The sequence below is a fragment of the Daphnia pulex genome, chromosome 10 (genome assembly GCF_021134715.1).
Source record: "Daphnia pulex isolate KAP4 chromosome 10, ASM2113471v1".
Lineage (NCBI taxonomy): Eukaryota > Metazoa > Arthropoda > Branchiopoda > Diplostraca > Daphniidae > Daphnia > Daphnia pulex.
In genome coordinates this window covers 12124379-12148044 of record NC_060026.1, presented here as the reverse complement: position 1 = coordinate 12148044, position 23666 = coordinate 12124379, and the positions used below count along the sequence as shown (strand labels likewise).

Below are 23666 nucleotides of genomic sequence, written 5' to 3'. Positions count from 1 at the left end.
CTATAAGGACGAACGACGAAAAATCTCGCTGCCTGAACTTCCCCGAAGGTACATTTTTGTTTTATATATTTTAAAATCAAAATAGCATTAGGGTATGACGTTCAGTAACTCGCTAATGGCCGTAATAAAACAATAATTTAATGAGCTTATTAGCTTAAGAGTAAAAGGGCAACTCCGCAACCGAGCCTCCAGTTCTCACAAGTTCATGTGCATTCTGCAATCCAATCTGCAGTGTCAAAAGTTGTTACGGTTAAATTGTTTTACTTCGGCAGTTTTTATATTTTTTACCACAGCGCAGATGGAGTGAACGTGAAGCTGCCTTCAGCATGTTGTTGCAAAGTTTCATTCAATCATATAGTGAGCCAATAAGTTCGTTCACGCAAAGTTTTGCTGCCTAACGTGGTTGAAACAAAGCAGTCGGAACAGCCCATTTGCCCAAATCACATTAGTGCTAGAAGTGAGGTATGGAATGTTTTGCTTACATTGGATTCCATTTCACGAGGATTACGGACTTCACTGGTGTCATTCGACGAAAAAAAGGATATTCTTGTTCTTCTCAGCTTCGTGTACAAGAATGAGATATCGTGTTGGATAAAACAAGCCGATCACCAAGAGAAACATCAACCTGGAACTTCACCTTCCAAAAGAGTAGGAGTACGTCAGAGATTAAATCGCAGCTCCGATGATCTCCATTAGGATCTGTAAGAACACATAGCAATTTCAGTCTTTGTCTCTTTCAACCCGCTCACGCTTCCATCCTCATGTTTATCACGTGTATTTTTAGATTCCTTAATAACGATTGTTTTTCCTAATCATAATTTCTTCCATACTCTTAGAAAGATGATTGCCGATTTATTTACCTAAGTCTTCAACATTGTCATCAACATTCATTTGTTCCCCATTTTTTTTTACTTTTTATTTAAAATTTTATTGAGCTAAAAAAAAAAAATTAAGTGACCAATAGGCGTATGACAATCGGGGCATGAAGAGAAATGTTTTCCCATTTTTTCGCCAAGTGGCGGGAACAGCAAACTTTTCAAAATCTGACGAATCATTGTCGAAGCCCCGATACCCCCCTAACATCTTTGTAGTAGTAGAGCTGTATCTACTAACAGATGGTAATATGGTGACAAAGGAAATGATTTACTTGTTGTGAGATTGTTTGATGTGTTTCCATGTCTCAATTGTTTTCCCTTCATCTAAGAATTGTCTGTCGTGTTTCCAGGTTCTCAAGGTGACTGGAAGACAACGTAATGATCCTTAGTCTGAACAACCCTGGCTCGTAATACCTAATACGAACTAATTGGCAAAGGATCCGTTGATAGCGAACGCTGTACCCCTATTTGGAGGAAGATAGGAGACAACACGATCATCGATACCGATTGGTGGCTAACCGGTAAGACGGCCAAACCATCTTGGCATTATTATTCTTTATAATTTTCAACCCCATTGGGTATCTAAAGTCAAACTAGAGTAGGTTAAATCTAGTTATTGGTTAAACAAGTTACCCTTATTCATTACCTCAACTATCGCTGAAGCTTCGGTGGGTGGAAGATACATATATTTTTAGGAGAAGTGAATCTCATAAAAAATCTCCTAGAGAAACTGAAAAAGTATAGTCTAAAAAAATAGTGCTTTAAGTCTATTACTGGTAAATAATTTACGTTTTCTATTTTACGTTTAGTAAAAATCAATCATGCGGGTCAAGGAAATGAAGTGCGCTCTATACCATTTGAGTCTTGTGATGAGTAACATTGTTGATTATCGTCCAAGCCTAGCCGAGCCTCCCGGTGGAGAAAATCTCCTTGATAGATGCTGGTAGTTTGCTTCAGGAAAATCGCTTACAGCCTAGAGGAAATGGAACACTTTCTAGTTTTGATACGCGCTCTGGAGGATTAGGGTGACAGCTGCCAGGGGTTTGCGCCCGCCTATATTACCACGGAAAATGATATATGTACCATAAGTTCGACGGGGGTTCTTCAACAGAGCGAGCCAACTTTCGTGCGTCTAAACAATAAACTTGTGATTTTATTGTTCGGACCTCTATATAAGATAGCACGCTCTCGCCTTTTTTTTCACAGTTCTCTTTTCAGCTCTCGCCGACGTCCAGCTCAGTTGCGGACGGAGCTCAAGTTATTGCCTCAACGCCCGATGGAACATTACAGCTTTTGGGTAAGTTGATTCAATTTAATTATGAATTTTAGTTGCTACGTGATGTTTGCCGACCCATTTACAGCCTTCATTTGTCTTGCGAACTGTTATTACAGATTGTTAACACGCTACTCGTTTACCTTACCTTCAACTATGCATTGTGTAATCCTTTTGATAAGGAGAATTTAGAATCGTCAAACAGGAGGTAATCATTTGTTCTTTTTATTACGTTATTAACTGTTGAATGTGTTCTGCCAGATTTAATTACATTTTTCGATTAACAGATCTGAACATGATGACTATTCGTGGTTGAACTTACCCTCGCGACCATTCTTTCATCCTTGGAGGAACGAATATCGCGGGAGAAAAATGTGGAACTATGACAGACCAGAACCACCCAGATCGCCTTTTCATCCGGAAGAATTACCGGTCGGACTTCGAACGCCTTTTCTGGGCTTCCGTAATACTGTTCCCTTTTTATACTGAATACCAAGTGTTAATTGAATTTCTTGATTTTATAAGGCGAGTCCATTTTTGAAAAGGTGATCATTCCTCATTTGCGCGGTAACTCCATCCCTTCTCGGCAGAAAAGTTACAGAAATTTCGACCAGAACGCTCTTTTTCGTCACGAAGTCGAGGAATCAAATTTTAAACTCCCGAAATCGTACTTCGCTGAAAGTCCTTTAGCCAGTGAAATCAACCTCCAGCATGAAGTGGAAGAACCGAGTGAAAAATCGTATAGCTTCGACAAGCTTTTCCGACTTGGAACTGGAAATTTGCCGCTAAGTAAATAAAAGAAAACTCTTTCGCATAATCAGCATGTCCAATTCAATCCTTAAATTCCATTGAACAAGCTGAAATTACGATTATAATTCAGTTTTGGTTATTAACATGTTTCGGCGTCTCTTGAAGAGCGACTCACATGTATTCAGAATTTTATAAAAGCTTCGCACCAAATCTAATAATAAATGTTTTCTTTTTAAAAATCCTCTTTTTGTTCTGCATACTATGTTTATAATGTCAAATCTTTATTGATCGGCGTTTGAATTTTTGGGAATTATTTTCGTACTGGAATCTTTTATAATTGAATCTTTAGGGGCTTATATGATGGCGACGACCAGTGCCAATTTTGGTTAAGCGCAGCCCGGAACGTTGTACGGGTAGTCACAGACTGTAAGAGAAAGAAAATAAATATAACACCACCGTTAATTGATACCAGTTATTTGGTAGTTTATAAAGTGATTTGTCTTTACCTGTCTTGTCTTGATACCAAATGGTAGTTGGTGGACAGCTCTATAAACAGAATAAAAGTTTTATAGCAAGAAATTATATTATTGGGCAATAAAAATCTGCTAATTCGTAGAACCTTACCATGAGATAAGATAGACCGTTGGAGCATCTCCAGAAATCATCGTCGCATGGGATACCAGTGGGGAAGAATCCGAATTCACTGGGACAGATAAATGTGCCGGGGGATTGAGTAGTAGTCGTCGTCGATACAGGCGTAGGGGTTGGGTTAGGGGTAGGCGTAGGGGTAGGCGGTACAGTTGTTACTATATTGGTTATATATTTTTAGCATTAGTCATGGATATGAAGTTAACTACTGTTATTAAAACTCTTAAATTGAATACACTCCTATTTTAGAACGTACCATCAAAACATGACGCAACTTCTTTTGGGACGCAAACGCCCACCGCAGGATCAAAAATGGAAGACCCAGGACAGTTCTGAATCATGAAAATAGAGAAACATTAGATTTGTTTATGGCGCCAATTAGATTGACGTCGTTAATCTATAGCTAGACGTTACCATCACATAGGCAACTCCGTTGACGCAAGAGTAGTAGCTACTACCGCAGGTTTCGGGAATGGCGTAAAATCCACCTTGAGCAGGGCACTGGAATGCTGTACCCCCATTTCATAGCGAAAAAAAAAAATAATTTAAAAAAATGTAATCAGACTAAATTTATTAAATTCGTCCTACATTTGCATGATGCATCGGACGGTGGGACACAAGCGCCCAACGCTGGATCGAAAACTGCACTGCCGGGACATGTCTAGATCAAAGTTGAGTCACTTTCCGCAATTGCGCAATAACGTCGCATTCCAACTGTAAATTCATTTAACTAATTATACGTTACCATCTCATAGGGAAATCCATTAACACACGAGTAGTAATTGCCGGAGCAGGTTCCGGGAACTGCATAAAAACCGTCTGAAGGGCACACGAAATCCTAAATTAAGATTGAAATATAGTAAGATGATGTAATTCGGGTGTATATTTCACCATGTAGAATTGCGTGAGTAAACATAATGCATCAGCTGATAATTAGGAGTCACTCGTCAAAAATGACGAGAGACGAACACCAAGCACCGGCTCAAATTGACAAACAAGATAAGGAAGTTACGTCTTACGACTAGGTATTACCATTAGATGTTGTATAAGTACTAACGACTTAGATTATTGTTATTATTTTGGTAAGGAAAATGCGTACGACGGTGCTGTTCTGGTCGAATATAGCACTTTTTTTTATCGCAAAATTGGTTTAAAATAGAAATGGTAATTCTGCGCAGTCTTACCTCTTTTGCTAGGAGGCGGTCATGCAGCAAGCCTGCTGACGCCAACTGCCCTAGGCACACTGTAATCAAATAAGTGTAACAGAGTTAAGCCACTGGCAAACAATCAAATTGAGTTTTCAGAATTAACTCACCCTGGAAGAGAAATAGAGTTGCAACAGTTGCCAATGTCGACGGGCACTTCATTTTGTTGTTTTTTCGACCCCAAATTTCGTTTGCTCACCGAGATGTGAAATGAGAAAGGAGAGGATTATTCGATTTTCTTTTATAGATTTTCGAAAACTGTGATGCGTTCAGCTCGTGAAAGCAAACAACTCTAAGTACCAGGTCAAGTAAAACGTCGACTGACATTTCGTTTGGCGATAAAACTGATATTATTGTTGTATCTCTAAAGGAACGTGACCTATTGCTGCAACGTATATCTCGTCAACCACTTAGTTTTTTCTGTTTTTTAGCCTAAGTGTGCTGCCTGTCACACATTGAATATTTGACAATATCTTAAACAAACGGCACCGCGTCTGTGGAATTTTTCCCAAACGAAACGAGAAAATGTTTGTTTTACAAAACAACAAATTATTAAAAAGGTTTCCTATCTGAATAGGGAAAAAGTAATTTCCCTATATCCTCCTCAAGGTAAAGGACGCGCGGAATTTAAGTGGCTCACTTATTTAATCTCGTGACGATATGATCCCGGCAAACTATTTTCCTGGCGGATAACACGCAATTGTGTACTACACACTCACGACTGGAAAATGTCGAGTCAAAATATCCCTGTCTTAATGTGTGGCCAGACTTTGGATCTCTCGTCGTGTTCGCGTTCAATAATAATCTCAATCGGCACTATAGCTCTTACCTGATTTCCATTCGTCCTAAATACTTCCTTCCCGTGAACAGCCGTCGTTCCGATGCAGATTTTTCTCCGGCTTTCGGATGGTTTTGGCGCGACTTTACGGAATAAAAAAGAGGACAGCGACTTTCAATGCCCGAAGCAAGAGTCCGTTTGGGCACGAACAACAGCGGGGGATGCTGCGCTCTTGCGTAACAGATATATATACCTATGTAGAAGATAAAGTACATACGCAATAAATACATTAACAAGGCCGACAGTCTATTAAGTTTATACAAAACGTTGTGCAGAATCGGCTATTTCCCGGAAACTGCCGAATCACAACTCTTTTTTGGGGGATGTATATAAGTTACAAGAGAAAACCTGTTGAGTTTGGACGATTAAGGTCCACAGACAAGTTGTTCAATCGTGAAAGTACATCACGGTCAGTGAAAAACCTAACAGAAATTTACAAGAGAAAATATTGTCGAGTCATTAATGGAGGTTTTGTGAGCCTTTTTCATTCTGTAACGTGTAACAGTAAAATAACTATGATGGATGCCCATCATGCCTGTCGTTCAAACTCGTCACGTTTAAGCGTGACTTATTCCCTCGGTATTTTCTGTATTGATTCTATGCCAAAAGTGATTCCCGAGAATTCACCCTTCGCACCTCCATTTCTTTTAATCTTATTATTTTTGCGAAGGAAAAAGTTGATGGAAAGAAAATTAAGCTGTATCCACTATCCATTTCTTGAAAGCGAAAGGGAATTTGGGGCGATATAAGGCCTTATTGACTTATAACAATTCCTTTTCACTTGAGAATTAAATCTGAGTGGTCCTTAGCAATTGGTAGCCCTACTTTCCAATCATGTTTTTAAATCACAGACCTGAGCAATACCATTAAATATCCCACTAATAAATTAAAACAATGAATAATCAATTGCAGATTGACTGATTTTGTTTTTAGCTCTAGCTCAATATTTGTTACAGATTTGTCTATTTCAGACATATGTTATGAAAAGTGAACGTATGACTCTAAAATGATTGTTTAGGCCCATATCATTAACAATGAACAATACATGGCTCGTTAGGAGATTGCAAGGCTCACAACTATTGCTTAATTCTTGACTGGGTTTCTTTAATGGGCAAAATTAAGAACATGATCTTCACTATAAAAACTATTGAACTCAGCTTTGCAATCCTCATTCCCACATGATAAAGTTCTAAGACCAAACCCTGCCAAACCCAATTGTTTTAAGGAATCCATGAAAAAGATGAAAATGACCTGTTGTTTAAAACATACTATACCGACTTTAACTACAGCTGAGCACACAAAACATTTAAATGATTTTTCAGACATTTTAGATTAGTAAAAAGTAGGCAACACGAAAAAAACATAGACTGCGAAGAGAAGACTTAGAAGATAAAATTGTTTGTTATTGTTACCGCGAACACCTTGTCAGAAAAATCGGAGCATAGGAATAGGAGACGCAACCGCAGTTCTTCAGCAGTGAGAGTTGAGATGAGGTCTATAAATCTTTTTTTTAAATCCTCACAAACTACTTTTATATGATATTTCTTTGTCTCATGGCGAATTGGCCATGCTTCGTCTCCACTGACACTATTTTGACAGCCCTCAAGTCAACCTCACCAATCCCCCTGAATAACTACCCAAATCGAGCTATGCTTTATGTTTGCCAAATTTCAATATTATCCGTAACAAGTATTTGATATTCAATTACATTTATATCTTAATGTTTCTTATTTCTAAAAATACTCAAACATTGTTATTTAATTCAACCTGGATACTGGGATAGGAATATTCAAAACACAAACCACGAACATATAACGTAACTTACATCGACCGCCTTGTTGAATGCACATTAAACGTCTAATTATTGATGGGTTCATTTTCCTACATGGATTATTAGTTGTTTTTTTTTTTTTTTCAATAAAATTTCTATATAGCATCTGCCCAGTACTTTTTCTCCTATAACAATGGTCGAGCTGTTCGACAGCATATCAAGGCTTTTATTATCGCAAAAAATATCGACCATCTTTCACAAGATATCCAAAAGTCCTATAACGACGATGATGCACAGCTTCTTCTTACCCGTTGTGTTTCAATGACAACTGTATTTGCGTATTGCGTGCGTTGGTACAACGGTAAAATAAATCATTGACAACGCTTGTTAAGTCTTACTTTGCGTTTTTATTGGAATAAAAGCAGGTGAATATTTCACTAATAACCCAAGACAAAACAAGTACGAAGGTCTCCTTACTAGACTTGATAAGATATAGCCTTAAAGGGTCGGTCAAAGTAAAACCAACATACGCTTGCGTTTGGTTTAGCCGAGACTGACTATCAAGAATAAACAAAGCAGGCAGAGTAAACTAGAAAGGTTATTTTTAACCCTAAGTTTCAAAAGGTGAGGTTATCTTCTTGTGAAAGAGATTTAGATATTCGGTATCTGAATTATATTGACGCTGTAGCTATTAGTGAGCCCAATAAATGAGAATACATCGCTTAGACGAATCCAGTTCAAACGTTGAACAAAAGTTAAGCGAAAATGGTACACTTCCACACCGGGCCATTATTTATCAAGACAGGACTATTTTTTATTTTGATGTGTTTCAGTACGTCGTCCGCTGGAACCATTGTTTCCTTGGAAGGCAGATTAAAAGAAGTGGAAATCAAGCTGGAGACGGAAGTTTATCAACTGAAAGAAAAAAATATTCAACTTGAAGAAAAACTAACGCAATTAGAGTCCAAAAATGCCCAACTGGAAAAAAAAGTTCAAAAACAAGAAACAATTTTGACTTCCCTGTTGCTTCAATCCGGACAACCAAAACCACAAACTGAGTCAGAAATAGTTTCAAATAATCGCCCAAATTTAATTCAGTCAATTACAAAGAGTGCTGCAATGCCAAGGACGTGTCGCGAACTTTGGATGGCGAATCCTTCTCTTCAGTCCGGAATGCACTGGATCGATCCGGACGGCCAAGGCGTCGGCGATAACCCGATCTACGTTTACTGCGACATGACGTCGGGTAAAATGGATTCAAAATTTAATCTTTTCTTTGAATTCAAAATAATTAAATAATGTTTCCATAAAAGGATCTACATCCATTCCACACGATAGTGAATCCCCTATCGACGTGGGTCATTGTGCTGATCCTGGATGTTATTCACGATCTATCAATTACAACGCGTCCATCGGGCAGATGGAAGCGTTGGTCGAATTATCGTCAGAATGTCACCAGTCGATTAAGGTAAATTATTCGTTGAGGAAAGTGAAATGAACTTCTGCAATTTCCCTGATAATTCCAGTACGATTGCTACTACGCCCCTTTCGAATTTATTGCTATCCCCTACGCTTGGTGGAATGACAGAGACGGAAATGCGCAATATTTTTGGACTGGAGAAAACACGGACGGAATTCACACCTGCCAGTGCGGAATCGATGGCAATTGCGTCGATTCTTCTGCTAAGTGCAACTGTGATGCTGCGGCGCCAATTCAGTTAGTCGACGACGGTAAAAACGAGCAGCAAGCATTTCTCGTAATGATAATTATCAAAATAACTCAATAATTTCTTTTTGGATTAAAATCCGTACAGGTGTCATCACAGATAAAAATGTTTTGCCTGTCACTCGGTTGAATTTTGGCCGAACACAACTCGAAACTTCGTCAGGCATCCACACACTTGGTCGATTCGAATGTACTGGAATGGTCCCCATGACAAAAATGCCCACATCTTGTAAGGATCTTTGGTTAATTGGTCACACCCTAAATGGATTCTATTCCATCATGGGATCTACGATGATGGAATCCGTTTATTGCAATTTCACGAAACTCTCTGATGATGCGGGTATAAATGTTTCAAATTTTTCCGAATAATTCAATTGCAATAAATATTTGTATTATTTTTTTTTATTGATCGACAGGATTCCAGAAATGGATCGGGTACGTCGGCGTGAAATCGGTGCCCGTCCATTTCTACGTCCAGAGAAGTTCTTCGTTCAACTCGACTGGAATTCCGATTCCGTTTGATTCAACACTACTTAACGAGGGAAATGCCATGGATTTGGCAACGGGAATATTCACGGCACCACGACCGGGAATTTACTTCTTCTCTTTCTCGGGACTGGCAAGTTTTCCAACTTCATCATCTTTTGTTCAATTAGGAGTTTTTCTTAAGTTGAACAATAATTCAATGGGGTTGGCTTGGGCTGAAGATGTTAACACCGTCACTGGTCAGGATAGTATGTTGACCCTCCAATCGACGCTGATATTGAAAAAAGGCGATCAAGTTTGGCTGGAGATTTTCTCCGCATCAGGGGTGGATTTGTTTGACAATGTAAGCCATCATACTCATTTCACTGGTTTCGTGTTGGAGGAGGAAATTGTTGCTTCCCTTTAAGTGTTGATATCATTCGAAACGAAATGCGCCAAATGATAATATAAACTGAACAGACATGAGTTTTATTTGACTAAACATAAGGTATTAGATTCTAAAATGAAAATATATTCACTGAATAAAGGAACACATTTTTGTTCTGTTCAATTTTTCTGTTACCAGATATGTAAACGCAAAAAGTAAAAAACGATTTTTGATTGATAGACTTTCAAAATATCCAAATTACGAACATAGCTCAAATATGACATCGAGACCGGTAATTTATTTACAAGTTGGTCTTTTTTTAGCGAGGGTCGACTCGGTTTGGGTCATGTAAGTCATGTTGAAGAGCCAATAAGCACCGTTGATGTTCAGTTGAGTCCGTTGACCGTCCAGTCAACGCTGAACTTGAAATTAGGTGCTGATCAAGTCTGGGTGGATTTTCTGTGATATCACCAGATAAGGAGACCTTGTTTGACAACGGTAACCATTACACTCATTTCACCGGTTTCATGTTGGAGGAGGAGATTGTCGCTTCCCTATGAACTAGCTAATATCACTCGAAATGCGCAACATAATCTTTGACTAATAACCGCTAACATGAAAATGATTTTAAACAAATTAGATTATAGTGTATGAAGAAGAAGAAATAATGCATTTGTTTCTAATTTTTTAAGGGGTGAATTTCTCTAAAAAATTTAAACATGTGTATGCAAATTGACTTACTGAATACACGAATACATTCCATCTGCAAAAAAAGCCTGTATACCCAGTAACATCAGGAAGCGGCAAGCGGCGGCAAGTTCGGAGATCTCCGTACCATTTGAAAACCACGGAATAAGAAGCCTCTTGGAATTCCCTATATAGCCTCCAGGGCTGCATGGTGTACGCGACACAGAAATACAGAGAGTTGTCTCAACCGAGCTGACCTAGTTCTAGACACGCTGATATAATATATTCTATGGACTTTGTAGCAGTGAAGGGTCAGTGAATAGAGTGAATTTACCTCGGGACTGCATGAAATCAGGCGACAATGTCAAGTGTCAGACGGTGGCAGGTTAATTAGGCCAGCGTTTGATATGGGGTGAGTTTGTTTGATAACTTCTATATGTTACTCTCATTTCACAAATTTTGTGTCGTAGAGGAAGGAAATCGTCGCCTCCCTTCGAGCTAGAATTTCTGTCGCCCAAAATGCGCAAAACAATCGTCGACTTAAAAAATGTAATTATTTCCAACGCAATATGAAAACGATGCGCTGGGGCCAAAAAATGATAAGAGAATGAAAATGATATCTGAATTCCATTAATATAGGCTATATAGAATTCTTGAATACACGCACGACTGTAAGGTCGTCCCAGAGTGCATACATAGACATACTATTGACTTCAAATAGCTTCTCTTATTAACTTATTAAGCCTGTTAAGTCAGCAGTATTAGCTGTCAAAAAGACGTTGGCGAATCAGTCTGACTACTTGGTCTGACCTTAATAGTTATTCTTTGAGCGTCCAACTGTAGCAACAAAAAAAAATTATTATAAAAGATAGATTTGCGGAAACATCTGAGTTGTTGTCATATCAAGGAAGTAGTAGCTACAAACAGGCAATAAACGATCCCCACTTCGGAGATGTCCGTACCAACTAACCCAGCATTGCGCAAGACATTGTTTTTTTTTCTTTTTCTAAAAGTTGCCTTAAGGGTTGTTTAGCTACCTGTATCAAACTCGTTGGTTTGACCGAGCTGACCTTCAGTACTCGCTCTGTAGCCTATGGAAGTTGAAGAAGACCAGCCAGCTGCTGTGATTTCATATCTTTGTTTAACCTCAGCGAAAAGCAACGAAAACTATTAATTTTAAAGATATGGCTTTTAAAAACCTCGTCGGCGCTATCTTAGCGGTAAGATGCCAGAAAATAAGTAGTTTGTACTGTATGTTTTGAATTGCTTATTGTTGGAGTTCAATGCTAGAAACTGAATTAAAAAACAATTATTTGTTAATTTGATTAGGCTGTCTTTTTATTTCTCTGCTGTGGTGCCTTCCTCTTCGGTTTGGTGGCAGGTCAAGACGCCGAACTTGGAGAGCAACAGGCGTCCGCTCAGTATTATCGTCCTTATTACAACTACAATCGACGTCCAGCCTATCCGGTAAGACGTCCTACGTACAATAACTACCATTACCAGCGTTCTCAGAGGCCAGCAGCAGCTCCTTCCAACACAAACTACCGGCCAGCACCAGCACCGACCACTGCTATCAGTGGATCATGCGGCTCATCCAACAGCTACCAGCAATACGGAATTTGCTGGGCCGCAGACAGCCAGCGCTTGCAAATCAGTCCCAGTTTGACAATTGAGAATTTCGTCAGGTTTTTCAAGAAGAATTTGTATGTTGGTTTTTTCGATTCGCCTAGCTATCGGCAACAAATATGCGAACAGAGTCGACGCTTCAACAGTGTGGGGGTAATGTGCGTCACCCCTCCCAGCAATTTCGAAGAAGACGACGATGATTGTGTTTATCGGAGAGCGGGCGGTGTAACTTCGTTTGCTTCTAAAAAATGCATCACTGGCGAAGTCTGTATTTGCACAGTGGGCGACCCATACGAATCAATTGACGATAATACTAAAGCTCCCAATGACCCTTTTGACGCTATTCTGTCTGGAACCTCGTCTGGAACCTCGTCTGGAACTTACGCTGGAACTGGAAACTGGCCGGCATGGACGGCTGCGTTGAATCAAGATATTCAAAACACGTTAGCAGCTAGCGGTATCTACTGGCGACCATAATCTATAATAACTTATTCCATTTTTAACTCTAACCATTATGGTAACTCATTTTCAACAAGAAGTTAATACAAATAAATTCGCAAGTTTACTTGTGTCACATGTTTCATTATATACGTCGGTGTCATATTTCATTTAATAATTTAACTAGATTTTTCTAAGCTGAGCATATTAAACCTTCATCGCGACGCCCAACGTAAATTTGGCCAGTGGTTCAACCAACGGTTCAACAGGTACAACAGGACAGCGTCCTATTTTTATTTGCTCCCCGGGAGTTTTTTTCTTGTCAGTCACAACTTGATTTGATGTGAACAACCGTCCAAATCTTAGAAGCGCACACACATTTTTAATTAAACCGGATTTGCACGGAAAGCTGCGAACGACCGGCGGTACACCCGAAAATTGCATAACCAGCGAATATATATGTCCGCAGTATTACGAACATGGTGGAGATGGTGGAACTCGGCCATCCAGCAATTTAAAATCTGTTTGACCATTGTGGACCAAAATTTATTTCCGGTTCGACAAGTTGATACCAGCTGCACAGCCTTTTTATCATGACCGGCCAGTTTTGCTGTTAGGTCTGTCCATTCACCATGTGAAGATTGGCATACAAAAATCCGAGGAAAAGCGATCTCAAAATCGAGCCCGTTGGATATTTTTTTTTTCATAGCGTGGGCATTAAATGAGCCGACGAGTACGAAAGTAAATCTTCAGGAAGCAGCGAGTTCGGAGATCTCCGTACCATTTGAAAACTACGCAATAAAAAAACCTCGAAAAATTCCCTATATAGCCTCCAGGGCTGGTGTACGTGACACAGATATATATAGAGAGTTGTCTCACCCGTGCTGACCTGCTGGCTCTCGAAACGCTAATAATATAATACGAATAGACTTTGTAACAGCGAAGGGTCAGTGAATAGACTACATAGAGAAGATGTTTGAATAGCTTTTCAATTAAAAATTTTCGGAAGTAAGATGAACGATGAGTACAATTTAAAGATGCGGAAAACGGTCCCCATTGTCAAACATAAAAAGTCGTCATTCTATTTAGGCTACACGAGAAAAACATTTCAAAATCGACGATCGGTTATACTGCTGGTAACTATACTATTACTTTGTCATTATTGTACGCGGAGCAGGAAACAACCGGAGCTATTACTAACATTTATTCACAACTTATTTTGTGCTCAATCAAAGAAATTTCCTTCCTTAAAGGGATGCGCGGAAACAAAATGAATGTGAATGACCAATCAAGGAAGTAGGGTATGAAAAACAATAAACGATCCCCCCCTTCGGAGATGTCCGTACCAACCAACCAACCTTGCGCATCAAGTCGTCCGTTTTTCTAAAGGTTTGCCTTAGGGTAGTTCAGTTACCTGTATAAAAACTCGCTGGTTTGACCGAGCTGACCTCCAGTAATACTCGACCTGTAGCCTACGAAGAAGACCAGCGCTGCAGCGATTTCGGATCTTCGTTTAACCTTAGTGAAAGTAACGGAAACTTATAACTTTAAAGATATATGGCTTATAAAAACCTCACCAGCGCTATCTTAGCGGTAAGACGCCAGAAAATTAGCTTTTCCATTGTTAATTGCTGCATAAGCTCATTGATAGAAACTGGAAGTGTATTAAATTCAATAAATTTATTGTTTAAATATATTCAGGTTGTGTTTTTATTTCTCTGTTGTGGTACCTTCCTCTTCGGTGTGGTGGCAAGTCAAGACGCCGAGCTTTTGTCAGGAGAGCAGCAGGCTTCTGCTCAGAATTATCGTCCTTATTATAATTACAATCAACGACCAGGTTATCCAGTGAGACGTCCTGCCTACAATAACTACGCCAACCAGAGGCCTCAGATCCCAGTAGCAGCTCCTTCTAGCACCAACTACCGGCCAGCACCAGCGCCAGCGCCAGCCCCAGTCCCAGCCCCAGCCCCAGCCCCAGCAGTCCCAGCACCAGCTCCAGCACCGACCACTGCTAGACCCAGTACGGCTATCAGTGGATCATCATGCGGCTCATCCAACAGCTACCAGCAATACGGAATTTGCTGGGCTCCGGAAGGCCAGCGATTACAAATCAGTCCCAATTTGACAATTGAAAATTTCGTTAGATTTCACAAGATGAATTTTGATGGCCCTCTGGTATACACGACTAGCTATCGGCGGCAATTATGCGAGCAGAGCCGACGCTTTAACAGTGTGGGCATTCTGTGCACCTCCACCAGCGATTCCAGCGGCCATGAAGAATGCTTTTATAAGAGAGCGGGCGGTATTTCAACGTCGGCTGCTAAATCGTGTATCAATTACGACTGTATTTGCGTGGTGGGAGACCCGTACGAATCGATTGCCACCAACACTAATTCACCCAATTCCCCTTTTAGTGCTCCTGTATTTCAACCTGGATACTGGGAGGCATTTAATGCTCAACTGAATCAAAATCTTCAAACCCATTTAGCAGCTAACGGTATCAACTGGAAACCATTACAACTTCCATCTAGTTTCAGCTCTTTGATCAGTCCAAATTTTACTGGAAAATAGAACTTAACATGTTGTATTGCACGTTTCTTTATTGGTTGATCCCAAATACACACACACGGTTATTACCGGTATTTCATTTCTTTGAGAGATTTTTTATTGTTTTTGGAACTGGTAACATTAATTGCGCACAAATCGCCCAAAATGCGCAAAACAATCCTAGAGGTCATAGACTCGCAAATTTATTGTTTCCCAGGCGATATTAGATGACTTGGCAACGAAGTGCTAGCTGGAGCCAAGAGAATTAAACAAGGATAATTAAATTCCAATGATTAACATAAAATTTCTGAAAACACGATGCCTTGTTCTGGAAGCAATAGCAAAAAGACTGAAAGGTCCTAGAGTAGACCGACGTATAATTGACTATATATACTAATTGTAATTAGCTTTCCTTATTTAAAGTATTCACTATTCAGCTGTTTTAAACTGTCAAAAATACGTTGGCATATTAGTCTGATTCGGTTTGACCTTAATTTATAATTATGACTTCTTGAGCCTCCAAAATAAGAAATTTATAAGAGATAAGATGTACGGAAACAACCGAGTGCCCAAGCAAGGAAGTGGAACAAACACACAATCAACGATCCCACTTCGGAGATGCCCGTACCAACCAAACCAACATTGCGCAAGAAGTTTTTCTAAAGCTTGCCTTAAGGGTAGTTTAGCTACCTGGATAAAACTCGTTGGTTTGACCAAGCTGACCTTCAGTACTCGCTCTGTTGCCTACGGAAGTTGAAGAAGACCAGCCAGCTGCTGCGATTTCGGATCTTTGTTTAACCTCGGCGAAAAGCAACGAAGAACTATTAACTTTAAAGATATGGCTTGTAAATACCTCGTCGGCGCTATGTTAGCGGTATTAAGATACCAGAAAATTAGCTTGCACATTTTTAATTACTTGGTAAGTTCGCTGATAGAAACTGAAGATGTAGCCTATTTACTATTAAATCAACAAATTAACAACAAATTTGTTGATTTTCAGGGTGTGTTTTTATTTCTCTGCTGTGGTGCCTTCCTCTTCGGTTTGGTGGCAAGTCAAGACGCCGAACTTGGAGAGCAACAGGCGTCCGCTCAGTACTATCGTCCTTATTACAACTACAATCGACGTCCAGCCTATCCGGTAAGACGTCCTACGTACAATAACTACCATTCCCAGCGTCCTCAGAGACCGGCAGCAGCTCCTTCGAACGCCAACTACCGTCCAGCACCAGCACCAGCACCGACCACTGCTGCTAGACCCAGCAGTGCGGCCGTCACTGGAACAAGTTGCCGTTCATCCAACAGCTACCAGCAATACGGAATTTGCTGGGCCGCGGACAGCCAGCGATTGCAAATCAGTCCCAGTTTGACAATCGAGAATTTCGTCAGGTTTCACAAGATTAATTTGTATGACAATGTCCTGTATTCGACTAGCTACCGGCAGCAACTATGCGATCAGAGTCGACGCTTCAATAGTGTGGGCATTCTGTGCATCACCAGCGCCAGCAATCACGAAGACGACGATGATTGTTTTTATCAGAGAGCGGGCGGTACTTATACGTCGGCTGCTAAATCGTGCATCAATAACGACTGCATTTGCGTGGTGGGCGACCCGTACGAATCGATTGCCGCTAACACTAAAGCTCCCAATGACCCTTTTGACGCTCCTGTGTTTCAACCTGGATACTGGCCGGCATGGACTACTGCGTTGAATCAAGATATTCAAAACACGCTAGCAGCTAGCGGTATCTACTGGCGACCATAATGTATCATAACTAATTATTCCATTTTAAACTCTAGCCTTTATGGTAACTCATTTTCAACAAGAAGTTAATACAAAGAAATTCACAAGTTTATTTGTGTCACATGTTTCATTATGTACGTCAATTAGAAGTTGTTACATTTCATTCAATAATTCTCACCGCGATGCCCAACGTAAATTTTGCCATTGGTTCAATAACAACAGGACTCCGTCCCTATCTAAGAAGCGCACACAGTATTTTTTAAATAAACCCGACTTGTACGGAAAGTTGAGAGCGACCGGCGGTACTACCGCAAGAGCTTCGTGCATAACCAACGAATATATATGTCCGCAGTATTACGGGACACGCTGGAACTCGGCCATCCAGCAATTAAAAATCTGTCTGACTATTGTTGACCATTATTGATTGATACTTTTAGCCTACATGGTTATTCAAATATTTGAACATGTTTCGGTTGTCGGAAGTGGCGTACTGGTATAACATTGAGCGTACACGAATTTATCTCAGCTAGGACATGTTCTATTTCTTTGCTTCAAAAATTTTTTGCCTGTTCTAGTCTCTACTGTAAGTCAAAGCCAAACATGCTGTTCATTACTTCCTCATTAAATTTGTGTTACCGGTAGGCTACTATTTCCAAGGGGCCTTGAGATGACGCCAGAAACGATCTAGTGAAATATTTGTATTTGTATAATCAAATATATACTGGAGCTTTATCGATGTATGAAATTTATTTTTATTTGCCGGTGACTGCATTACATTTAAAAAAAGAGGAGCAACAGCAGCGAAATGCATTTATGTCAAAAAAGAAAAGAAGCAACTTCAGCCCGTACACTAAAATCTATTTGGAGTAAGAAAAGACAATAAAACCAACAGAAGTAGAAAAACGAAAAACTGATTGTGGCGCTGATCGAAGCTTATTACATAATAGCGTGAGTGCCTGTCGCACGTTGATTATCTTAAACAAACGAAACCGCGTTTGTGTAATTTTTCTCTAACGAAACGAGAAAATCTTCATTTAATTTTAAAAATTTAAATTCTGACAGTCAGTACAATTAATTCACTTGATGTTATGCGATGCTATCAGAACAGGGAAAACAGAAATTTCCTCTAAATCCCCCTAAAAGTAAAAAAAAAAACGTACAGAATTTAAATGGCTAGCTCGCTTCTTTCATCTCATGAAAAAATTCCCATAGTCGCGTATAAAACTAATAATTGTGCAACTGACATTCAAGTTACTATCTTATTCTTTCGGCAGATAATTTAAACACAAAGATTCGTTTATCTCGATTTATTATTTACCTTTGAGTTAAACCAAACAAATGGCCGGTCCAATAAATTGAAACGCACGTCCAGTTTGAAAACACAGTTGATCCGCAAGACGCGTTTGTCACAATAAAATGGCCAATTTGTCTTCTGCCTCACCCATTGGAATAGGTTTGTTGTTGGTTTTGATCTGTTTGACGACTGGGTCGACTGGCGCAGATTTTTCTTTAGAAGAAGAATTCCTACAACTTAAGGAGAATTATGTAAGAACAATTGAATTTTGTTTTCACACTTCATTTATTTGTCCAGCCAATTCAGTTCATCGATTTTAAATGATGGCTTAATGTTTTGTATTCCATTTGCCAAAGTTTCAAATGAAAGAACTCGTTAAGAGTTTGGAGTCGAAAGTGACTGAACTAGAGACCAAAGTTCAACGACAAGATTCGCTTTTAACTTCCTTGTTACGAGAGAAAAACGATCGCGCAGTAGCCGCCGATTTCGACTCTGTCCCAATTAGCACTAATCAATCAGCAGTGGCCATAAGCGGACTGCCATCTTCATGCAGTGATTTAAAAATGATTGGCCACATTTGGAGCGGATTTTATTCCGTCATGGGATCTTCAGTAATGGAATCCGTTTACTGTGATTTCACAAAACCCATTGATGATGCGGGTAAGAATTTTATTTTTATGAGTTTTTACGAGTTATTCAATTACAATTATTATCTTTTACTTAATTCTATAACTTGTGATGAAAAGGTTTCGAGAAATGGATCGGATACGACAACGTCAAATCAACGCCCGTCTATTTCTTCGTCCAGAGAACCTCTCCATTATCCGCTGATTGGCCTTATCAGATTTCATTCAATTCCGAGATACTGAACGTAGGAAGTGCCATGAATATTCAGAATGGAGTATTCATAGCCCCACGACCAGGAATTTATTTCTTTTTATTCAATGGACTGGCGAAATTTCCAGCTTCATCATCTATTGATGTTCGATTAGGAATTTCGCTTCAATCGAACGCTGCTGGGTCTGGAAGTCAAGAGAGTTATGTTAGTGAGGCAAACACTGTCGATTTTCAAAGAAGTCCGTTGGCCCTCCAGTCGATACTGTCGTTAAAAACAGATGATTATGTCTTGTTGAGGATAGTTTCCTATTCATCAAACGAAGTGCAATTGTATGAAGCGAATTTCCTTGGTTTCATGCTGGAGGAGGAAATCGTCGTCTCCCTTTAAAAATACTGTATTCATCATAAATGCGCAGAACGATCATCGAATGACAATCGACCCGTATAAATGGATTTATTTTTCTTCGTTCTTTTTTCTTAAATCCTAAATTTTCCCTGAAATTATGTTTGTTTTTTTGTTTTTGTTATTTTTTTCATCTATAGGCCTATATTACAATAAATAATATTTCTCCTATTTTTTCTTCAGATTATTTCGACTCTATAATTCTTAACTAGTATTAATTCATTTTCGGTATATTGCAATGAGTTGTGTCCGACATGCAATATGATAGTAAAAACATATTAACCAAAATATACAAAGACAACACAATAAAAGACTCTTGATAGGTTTGCAATATAGCCTTCATCTAATAATAATTTTTGGATAGATGAACGATGAAGTAAATAAGGATGTAAAACATGGTACCCATTAATTGTCAAAGGTATCCTTACTACTCTGTGTTTTTTTTTTTTGGAATGTAGATGTTGGTAGAGTGCAATTTTGTTTAAAGAATTAGCCAAGTTGATTTTGTAAAGTATTATTAAACAGGAGACTGCGAATTATACGCGGAGCTGGAAACAACCGGAGCCGATCGGAGCAAACGTGATTCTCAACTTATTTTGTGCAAAATCAAGGAATTTCGTTCCTTACAGAGATGTGCGGAAGCAAACGAAGTGAATGCCCAAGCAAGGAAGTAGTGTAGAAAACGATAAACGATCCCATCACTTCGGAGATGTCCGTACCAACCAACATTGCGCAAGACGTTTTTCTAAAACTTGCCTTAAGGGAAGTTTAGCTACCTTTATAAAACTCGTTGGTTTGACCGAGCTGACCTTCAGTTCTCGCTCTGTTGCCTACGGAAGTTGAAGAAGACCAGCAAGCTGCTGCGATTTCAGATTTTCGTTAAACCTCAGCGAAAGACAATTAAGTTTAAAGATATGGCTTTTAAAAACCTCGTCGGCGCTATCTTAGCGGTAAGATGCCAGAAAATAGTAGCTTTACTGTATGTTTTGAATTGCTGTAAGTTCAATCTTCAATGCTAGAAACTAAATTAAAAATCAAGTATTTGTTAATTTGATTAGGCTGTCTTTTTATTTCTCTGCTGTGGTGCCTTCCTCTTCGGTTTGGTGGCAAGTCAAGACGCCGAACTTGGAGAGCAACAGGCGTCCGCTCAGTACTATCGTCCTTATTACAACTACAATCGACGTCCAGCCTATCCGGTAAGACGTCCTACGTACAATAACTACCATTACCAGCGTCCTCAGAGGCCAGCAGCAGCTCCTTCCAACACCAACTACCGTCCAGCACCAGCACCGACCACCAGCACTGCTAGACCCAGCAGTGCGGCCGTCACTGGAACAAGTTGCCGTTCATCCAACAGCTACCAGCAATACGGAATTTGCTGGGCCGCAGACAACCAACGATTGCAAATCAGTCCCAGTTTGACAATTGAGAATTTCGTCAGGTTTCACAAGATGAATATGTACTCCGATGTGTTTGATTCGCATAGTTATCGGAAGCAATTGTGCGAACAAAGTCGACGCTTCAACAGTGTGGGGGTCATGTGCGTCACCTCCCCCAGCGATTTAGCATACGACGACGATGATTGTGATTATCTCAGAGCGGGTGGTGTAACGACGTCGACTGCTAAAACGTGCGTCGATGGCGATGTCTGTATTTGCGTGGTGGGCGACCCGTACGAATCGATTGCCGATAACACTAAAGCTCTTAATGACCCTCTTAACGCTTTTCTGTCTGGAACTCACGCTGGAACTGGATACTGGTCGGCATGGACGGCTGCGTTGAATCAAGAAATTCAAAACACGTTAGCAGCTAGCGGTATCTATTGGCGACCATAACCTAATAACTTACATTTTCAACAAATAGTTAATAAAAGAAATTTGCAAGTTATTTAATTGTGTCACACGTTTCATCATGTCTACATCATTTATATACTGTTATTTCATTTAATAAAAAAACGCATAATTTAATTCAAATTTTGTTATTGAAAATGACGGTAACGTTGAGCATAAACCCTCACCGATGCCCAACGTGTATTTGCTATTTGTTTTACAACAGGACACCGTCCTACATTTATTTGCTCCGGGAGTTTTTTGCTTGTCAGTCACAACCTGATTTGATGTGAACAACCGTCCCTAAGATGCGCAGAGTATTTTTAATTAAGCCAGACTTCCACGGCATATAAGCTGAGAACGACCGGCGGTAGTACTACCGCAAGAGCTTCGTGCATAACCAACGAATGTATATGTCCGGCAGTATTACGGGACATGCTGGAACTCGGCCATCCAGCAATTAAAAATCTGTCTGACCATTGTGGACCAAAATTTATTTCCGGTTCGACAAGTTGATACCAGCTGCACAGCCTTTTTATCATGACCAACCCGTTTTGCTGTTAGGTGTGTCCATTCACCATGTGAAGATTGGCATACAAAATCCGGGGGTTAAAAAAATGATCTAAAAATCTAGCCCGTTAATTCTTTTTCCACCGATAAAGCAAATAAGGCCAACGCATTTATTATACGTACATTTCTCTCGCCGGATGTGGACACATAGCCAGCCAGCCTAATATGTGATACGGAATTATATTTCAGCTTCTTTTGTTTTTCTCTGGTCATGTCCGGACTAGGAATATGGGTCGTTGTTGGGTAATAAAAATCGTTGCGCATACAATATTGACGAGCGCTGCTGACGTCCAATAAAAGTTGAAAGATTCCCCATATACGGTCATTTGCTGATCGCCTAGCTCGTTACGTATTATATTCGTTTCCGTTCAGTCCGATCAGCACACGCTTTATGCTGCGTCATTTTTTCACCTCATTATATGAACAGGCACGCGGACTAGAGTGACTAAGGCTGATTCCATCATGTAACGCTAGACGAGCTTGCGCGATTAATCACACGAATAATTTTAGCGGCTCTATAGTCACTTGTTGAGTACCCCGCATTAAATTAACGGAATTGAATACTTTTATTATTACTCTCTGCTCGTAAAACGGCATCGCAAATGGATATTATATTTACTGCTGTACATTCAAATTTGAAATTTCAAAAGGTAAATGCACATTTTATATGCTGTTGTTGACTAGCTTTTCTAAATAAATCCGCGCTGGATTTTTTAATACAACAATAACTTCTTTCTTTTCAATTCTTTTGTTCAAACAATATTATTTGTTTGAATATCCTTTTTTCGGCCCCGGATCTAATTAAACACGGTGCCTAATATACTACAAGGAAACTGGCTGCGCGTGCCGTAATTCTGTGGAGAGCCGAAACTCCGTCGTGATCTGTACCGTTACATGCCCATTTGCAAAGCATCACGGAGCTGCTATTTATAAAAATACATTTTCGAATCGACCGCCATGACGTAGACAAAGTCAGAACTACGTGAATGAAGTATAGAAACAGCTGTTACTCTCACCAACTTAACATTTCGTGTTAGCTATTTTTAAACTTTATTTCTATTTTTACTTATCAAAAAATGTGTACTAACCTTCATCCATCAAATTGATGATCGAGTGTTATTAGCGGTCTAGGAAAAATGAGGCTGCCTTTGATTTTGATTATTTATAGTGATCCAGCCGCTGTCATCACTTTCGTCTCGGACTCTTGAAGCTCTTGGAAATCCAGCGCTGTCTATATAATGCAGACATTCCGGATTGTGTATAACTATAACTTCGGTCACGGTGTATATTTTCCCTATGCGCTCCGGCCGTTTATTACATTCATTGGGCGATTATACCCAAACCGGAATGACTCGGCCGTCCCCAAACGCAAATGCCAAGGCTCTATCCACAGTCTATAATTATATTGCTGGTCTTGGGGCCGCTTGATAATAGACGAACCGCTATGTGATTTCGACCAGCCCCAAAAAATGGACCAATGAAGACATAATCCTAATTCAATTCTATTTATACGGTCAATTGTGATGGAATTTGATTCAACATTTTCATAATACAAGTAACTTTTAATGTACACGCGATACGTGGAATAATAGAATCAGTAGGTTGCCACATATATCGTTACCGTGAATGACGTCTGTCCGTCTGGACATAGCAGTTTCGCTTTCAGCATCGCCGACATCTGCATATAATGACCCAACCCGAATTCTTCCGACACTCCTACACAGCACCGGTCCCGTCACATCAGAGCAGAGCCCG

At 39.8% G+C, this 23666-nt stretch overlaps 7 protein-coding genes across 13 annotated transcripts; 6 read left to right on the top strand and 1 right to left on the bottom strand.

Annotated features, from left to right (window-relative positions):
- The first annotated feature begins 2 nt into the window (after positions 1–2).
- Positions 3–3137, top strand: LOC124205890. 5 transcript variants are annotated; one of them, XM_046603453.1, is made up of 6 exons: positions 3–462; positions 561–701; positions 1226–2172; positions 2268–2356; positions 2436–2611; positions 2674–3137. In XM_046603453.1, the coding sequence occupies exons 3-6, from the start codon at positions 2152–2154 to the stop codon at positions 2943–2945; spliced, it is 558 nt and encodes a 185-aa protein (XP_046459409.1). In that variant the 5' UTR covers positions 3–462; positions 561–701; positions 1226–2151; the 3' UTR covers positions 2946–3137. The 5 variants fall into 5 exon arrangements, with proteins under 5 accessions (XP_046459409.1, XP_046459410.1, XP_046459411.1 ...); XM_046603454.1 differs by having other exon boundaries at positions 3–701; positions 1226–1396; positions 2082–2172; XM_046603455.1 differs by having other exon boundaries at positions 3–701; positions 1226–1396; positions 1685–2172.
- On the bottom strand, positions 3046–5540 carry LOC124205888 (chondroitin proteoglycan-2-like). The gene is made up of 9 exons (XM_046603451.1): positions 4862–5540; positions 4731–4789; positions 4292–4384; positions 4135–4207; positions 3961–4055; positions 3803–3878; positions 3523–3704; positions 3405–3444; positions 3046–3322 (listed from the first exon to the last, which is right to left on the bottom strand). The coding sequence occupies exons 1-9, from the start codon at positions 4911–4913 to the stop codon at positions 3285–3287; spliced, it is 708 nt and encodes a 235-aa protein (XP_046459407.1). The 5' UTR covers positions 4914–5540; the 3' UTR covers positions 3046–3284.
- A 2527-nt stretch (positions 5541–8067) lies between these two features.
- Positions 8068–10045, top strand: LOC124205883. The gene is made up of 5 exons (XM_046603442.1): positions 8068–8606; positions 8674–8828; positions 8887–9091; positions 9175–9426; positions 9503–10045. Exons 1-5 carry the CDS (start codon positions 8126–8128, stop codon positions 9976–9978), a joined length of 1569 nt encoding a protein of 522 aa, XP_046459398.1. The 5' UTR covers positions 8068–8125; the 3' UTR covers positions 9979–10045.
- A 1654-nt stretch (positions 10046–11699) lies between these two features.
- Positions 11700–12828, top strand: LOC124205882. The gene is made up of 2 exons (XM_046603441.1): positions 11700–11846; positions 11956–12828. The coding sequence occupies exons 1-2, from the start codon at positions 11811–11813 to the stop codon at positions 12727–12729; spliced, it is 810 nt and encodes a 269-aa protein (XP_046459397.1). The 5' UTR covers positions 11700–11810; the 3' UTR covers positions 12730–12828.
- Positions 12829–14138: 1310 nt separating this feature from the next.
- Positions 14139–17090, top strand: LOC124205881. Of its 3 annotated transcripts, none has more exons than XM_046603437.1 (2): positions 14139–14283; positions 14392–15343. In XM_046603437.1, exons 1-2 carry the CDS (start codon positions 14248–14250, stop codon positions 15259–15261), a joined length of 906 nt encoding a protein of 301 aa, XP_046459393.1. In that variant the 5' UTR covers positions 14139–14247; the 3' UTR covers positions 15262–15343. The 3 variants fall into 3 exon arrangements, with proteins under 3 accessions (XP_046459393.1, XP_046459396.1, XP_046459394.1); XM_046603440.1 differs by lacking the exon at positions 14392–15343 and adding an exon at positions 16238–17090 and having other exon boundaries at positions 14152–14283; XM_046603438.1 differs by lacking the exons at positions 14139–14283; positions 14392–15343 and adding exons at positions 15967–16156; positions 16238–17090.
- A 1254-nt stretch (positions 17091–18344) lies between these two features.
- LOC124205880 lies at positions 18345–19676 on the top strand. Its single transcript, XM_046603436.1, has 3 exons — positions 18345–18523; positions 18629–18932; positions 19019–19676. Exons 1-3 carry the CDS (start codon positions 18395–18397, stop codon positions 19495–19497), a joined length of 912 nt encoding a protein of 303 aa, XP_046459392.1. The 5' UTR covers positions 18345–18394; the 3' UTR covers positions 19498–19676.
- A 623-nt stretch (positions 19677–20299) lies between these two features.
- Positions 20300–21479, top strand: LOC124205879. The gene is made up of 2 exons (XM_046603435.1): positions 20300–20462; positions 20571–21479. Exons 1-2 carry the CDS (start codon positions 20427–20429, stop codon positions 21345–21347), a joined length of 813 nt encoding a protein of 270 aa, XP_046459391.1. The 5' UTR covers positions 20300–20426; the 3' UTR covers positions 21348–21479.
- The last annotated feature ends 2187 nt before the right edge of the window (positions 21480–23666 follow it).

Coding starts and splice junctions, on each gene's coding strand:
- LOC124205879 (XM_046603435.1), top strand. CDS start 20,427: ATGGCTTTTAAAAACCTCGTCGGCGCTATCTTAGCG. Junction 20,463..20,570: donor TCGTCGGCGCTATCTTAGCG/GTAAGATGCCAG, acceptor TAATTTGATTAG/GCTGTCTTTTTATTTCTCTG.
- LOC124205880 (XM_046603436.1), top strand. CDS start 18,395: ATGGCCAATTTGTCTTCTGCCTCACCCATTGGAATAGGTTTGTTGTTG. Junction 18,524..18,628: donor TACAACTTAAGGAGAATTAT/GTAAGAACAATT, acceptor CATTTGCCAAAG/TTTCAAATGAAAGAACTCGT. Junction 18,933..19,018: donor AAAACCCATTGATGATGCGG/GTAAGAATTTTA, acceptor TGTGATGAAAAG/GTTTCGAGAAATGGATCGGA.
- LOC124205890 (XM_046603453.1), top strand. CDS start 2,152: ATGGAACATTACAGCTTTTGG. Junction 2,173..2,267: donor TGGAACATTACAGCTTTTGG/GTAAGTTGATTC, acceptor CTGTTATTACAG/ATTGTTAACACGCTACTCGT. Junction 2,612..2,673: donor AACGCCTTTTCTGGGCTTCC/GTAATACTGTTC, acceptor TGATTTTATAAG/GCGAGTCCATTTTTGAAAAG.
- LOC124205881 (XM_046603437.1), top strand. CDS start 14,248: ATGGCTTATAAAAACCTCACCAGCGCTATCTTAGCG. Junction 14,284..14,391: donor TCACCAGCGCTATCTTAGCG/GTAAGACGCCAG, acceptor AAATATATTCAG/GTTGTGTTTTTATTTCTCTG.
- LOC124205888 (XM_046603451.1), bottom strand. CDS start 4,913: ATGAAGTGCCCGTCGACATTGGCAACTGTTGCAACTCTATTTCTCTTC. Junction 4,790..4,861: donor AACTCTATTTCTCTTCCAGG/GTGAGTTAATTC, acceptor ATTTGATTACAG/TGTGCCTAGGGCAGTTGGCG. Junction 4,056..4,134: donor GTCCGATGCATCATGCAAAT/GTAGGACGAATT, acceptor ATGGGGGTACAG/CATTCCAGTGCCCTGCTCAA.
- LOC124205882 (XM_046603441.1), top strand. CDS start 11,811: ATGGCTTTTAAAAACCTCGTCGGCGCTATCTTAGCG. Junction 11,847..11,955: donor TCGTCGGCGCTATCTTAGCG/GTAAGATGCCAG, acceptor TAATTTGATTAG/GCTGTCTTTTTATTTCTCTG.
- LOC124205883 (XM_046603442.1), top strand. CDS start 8,126: ATGGTACACTTCCACACCGGGCCATTATTTATCAAGACAGGACTATTT. Junction 8,607..8,673: donor TTACTGCGACATGACGTCGG/GTAAAATGGATT, acceptor TTTCCATAAAAG/GATCTACATCCATTCCACAC. Junction 9,427..9,502: donor GAAACTCTCTGATGATGCGG/GTATAAATGTTT, acceptor ATTGATCGACAG/GATTCCAGAAATGGATCGGG.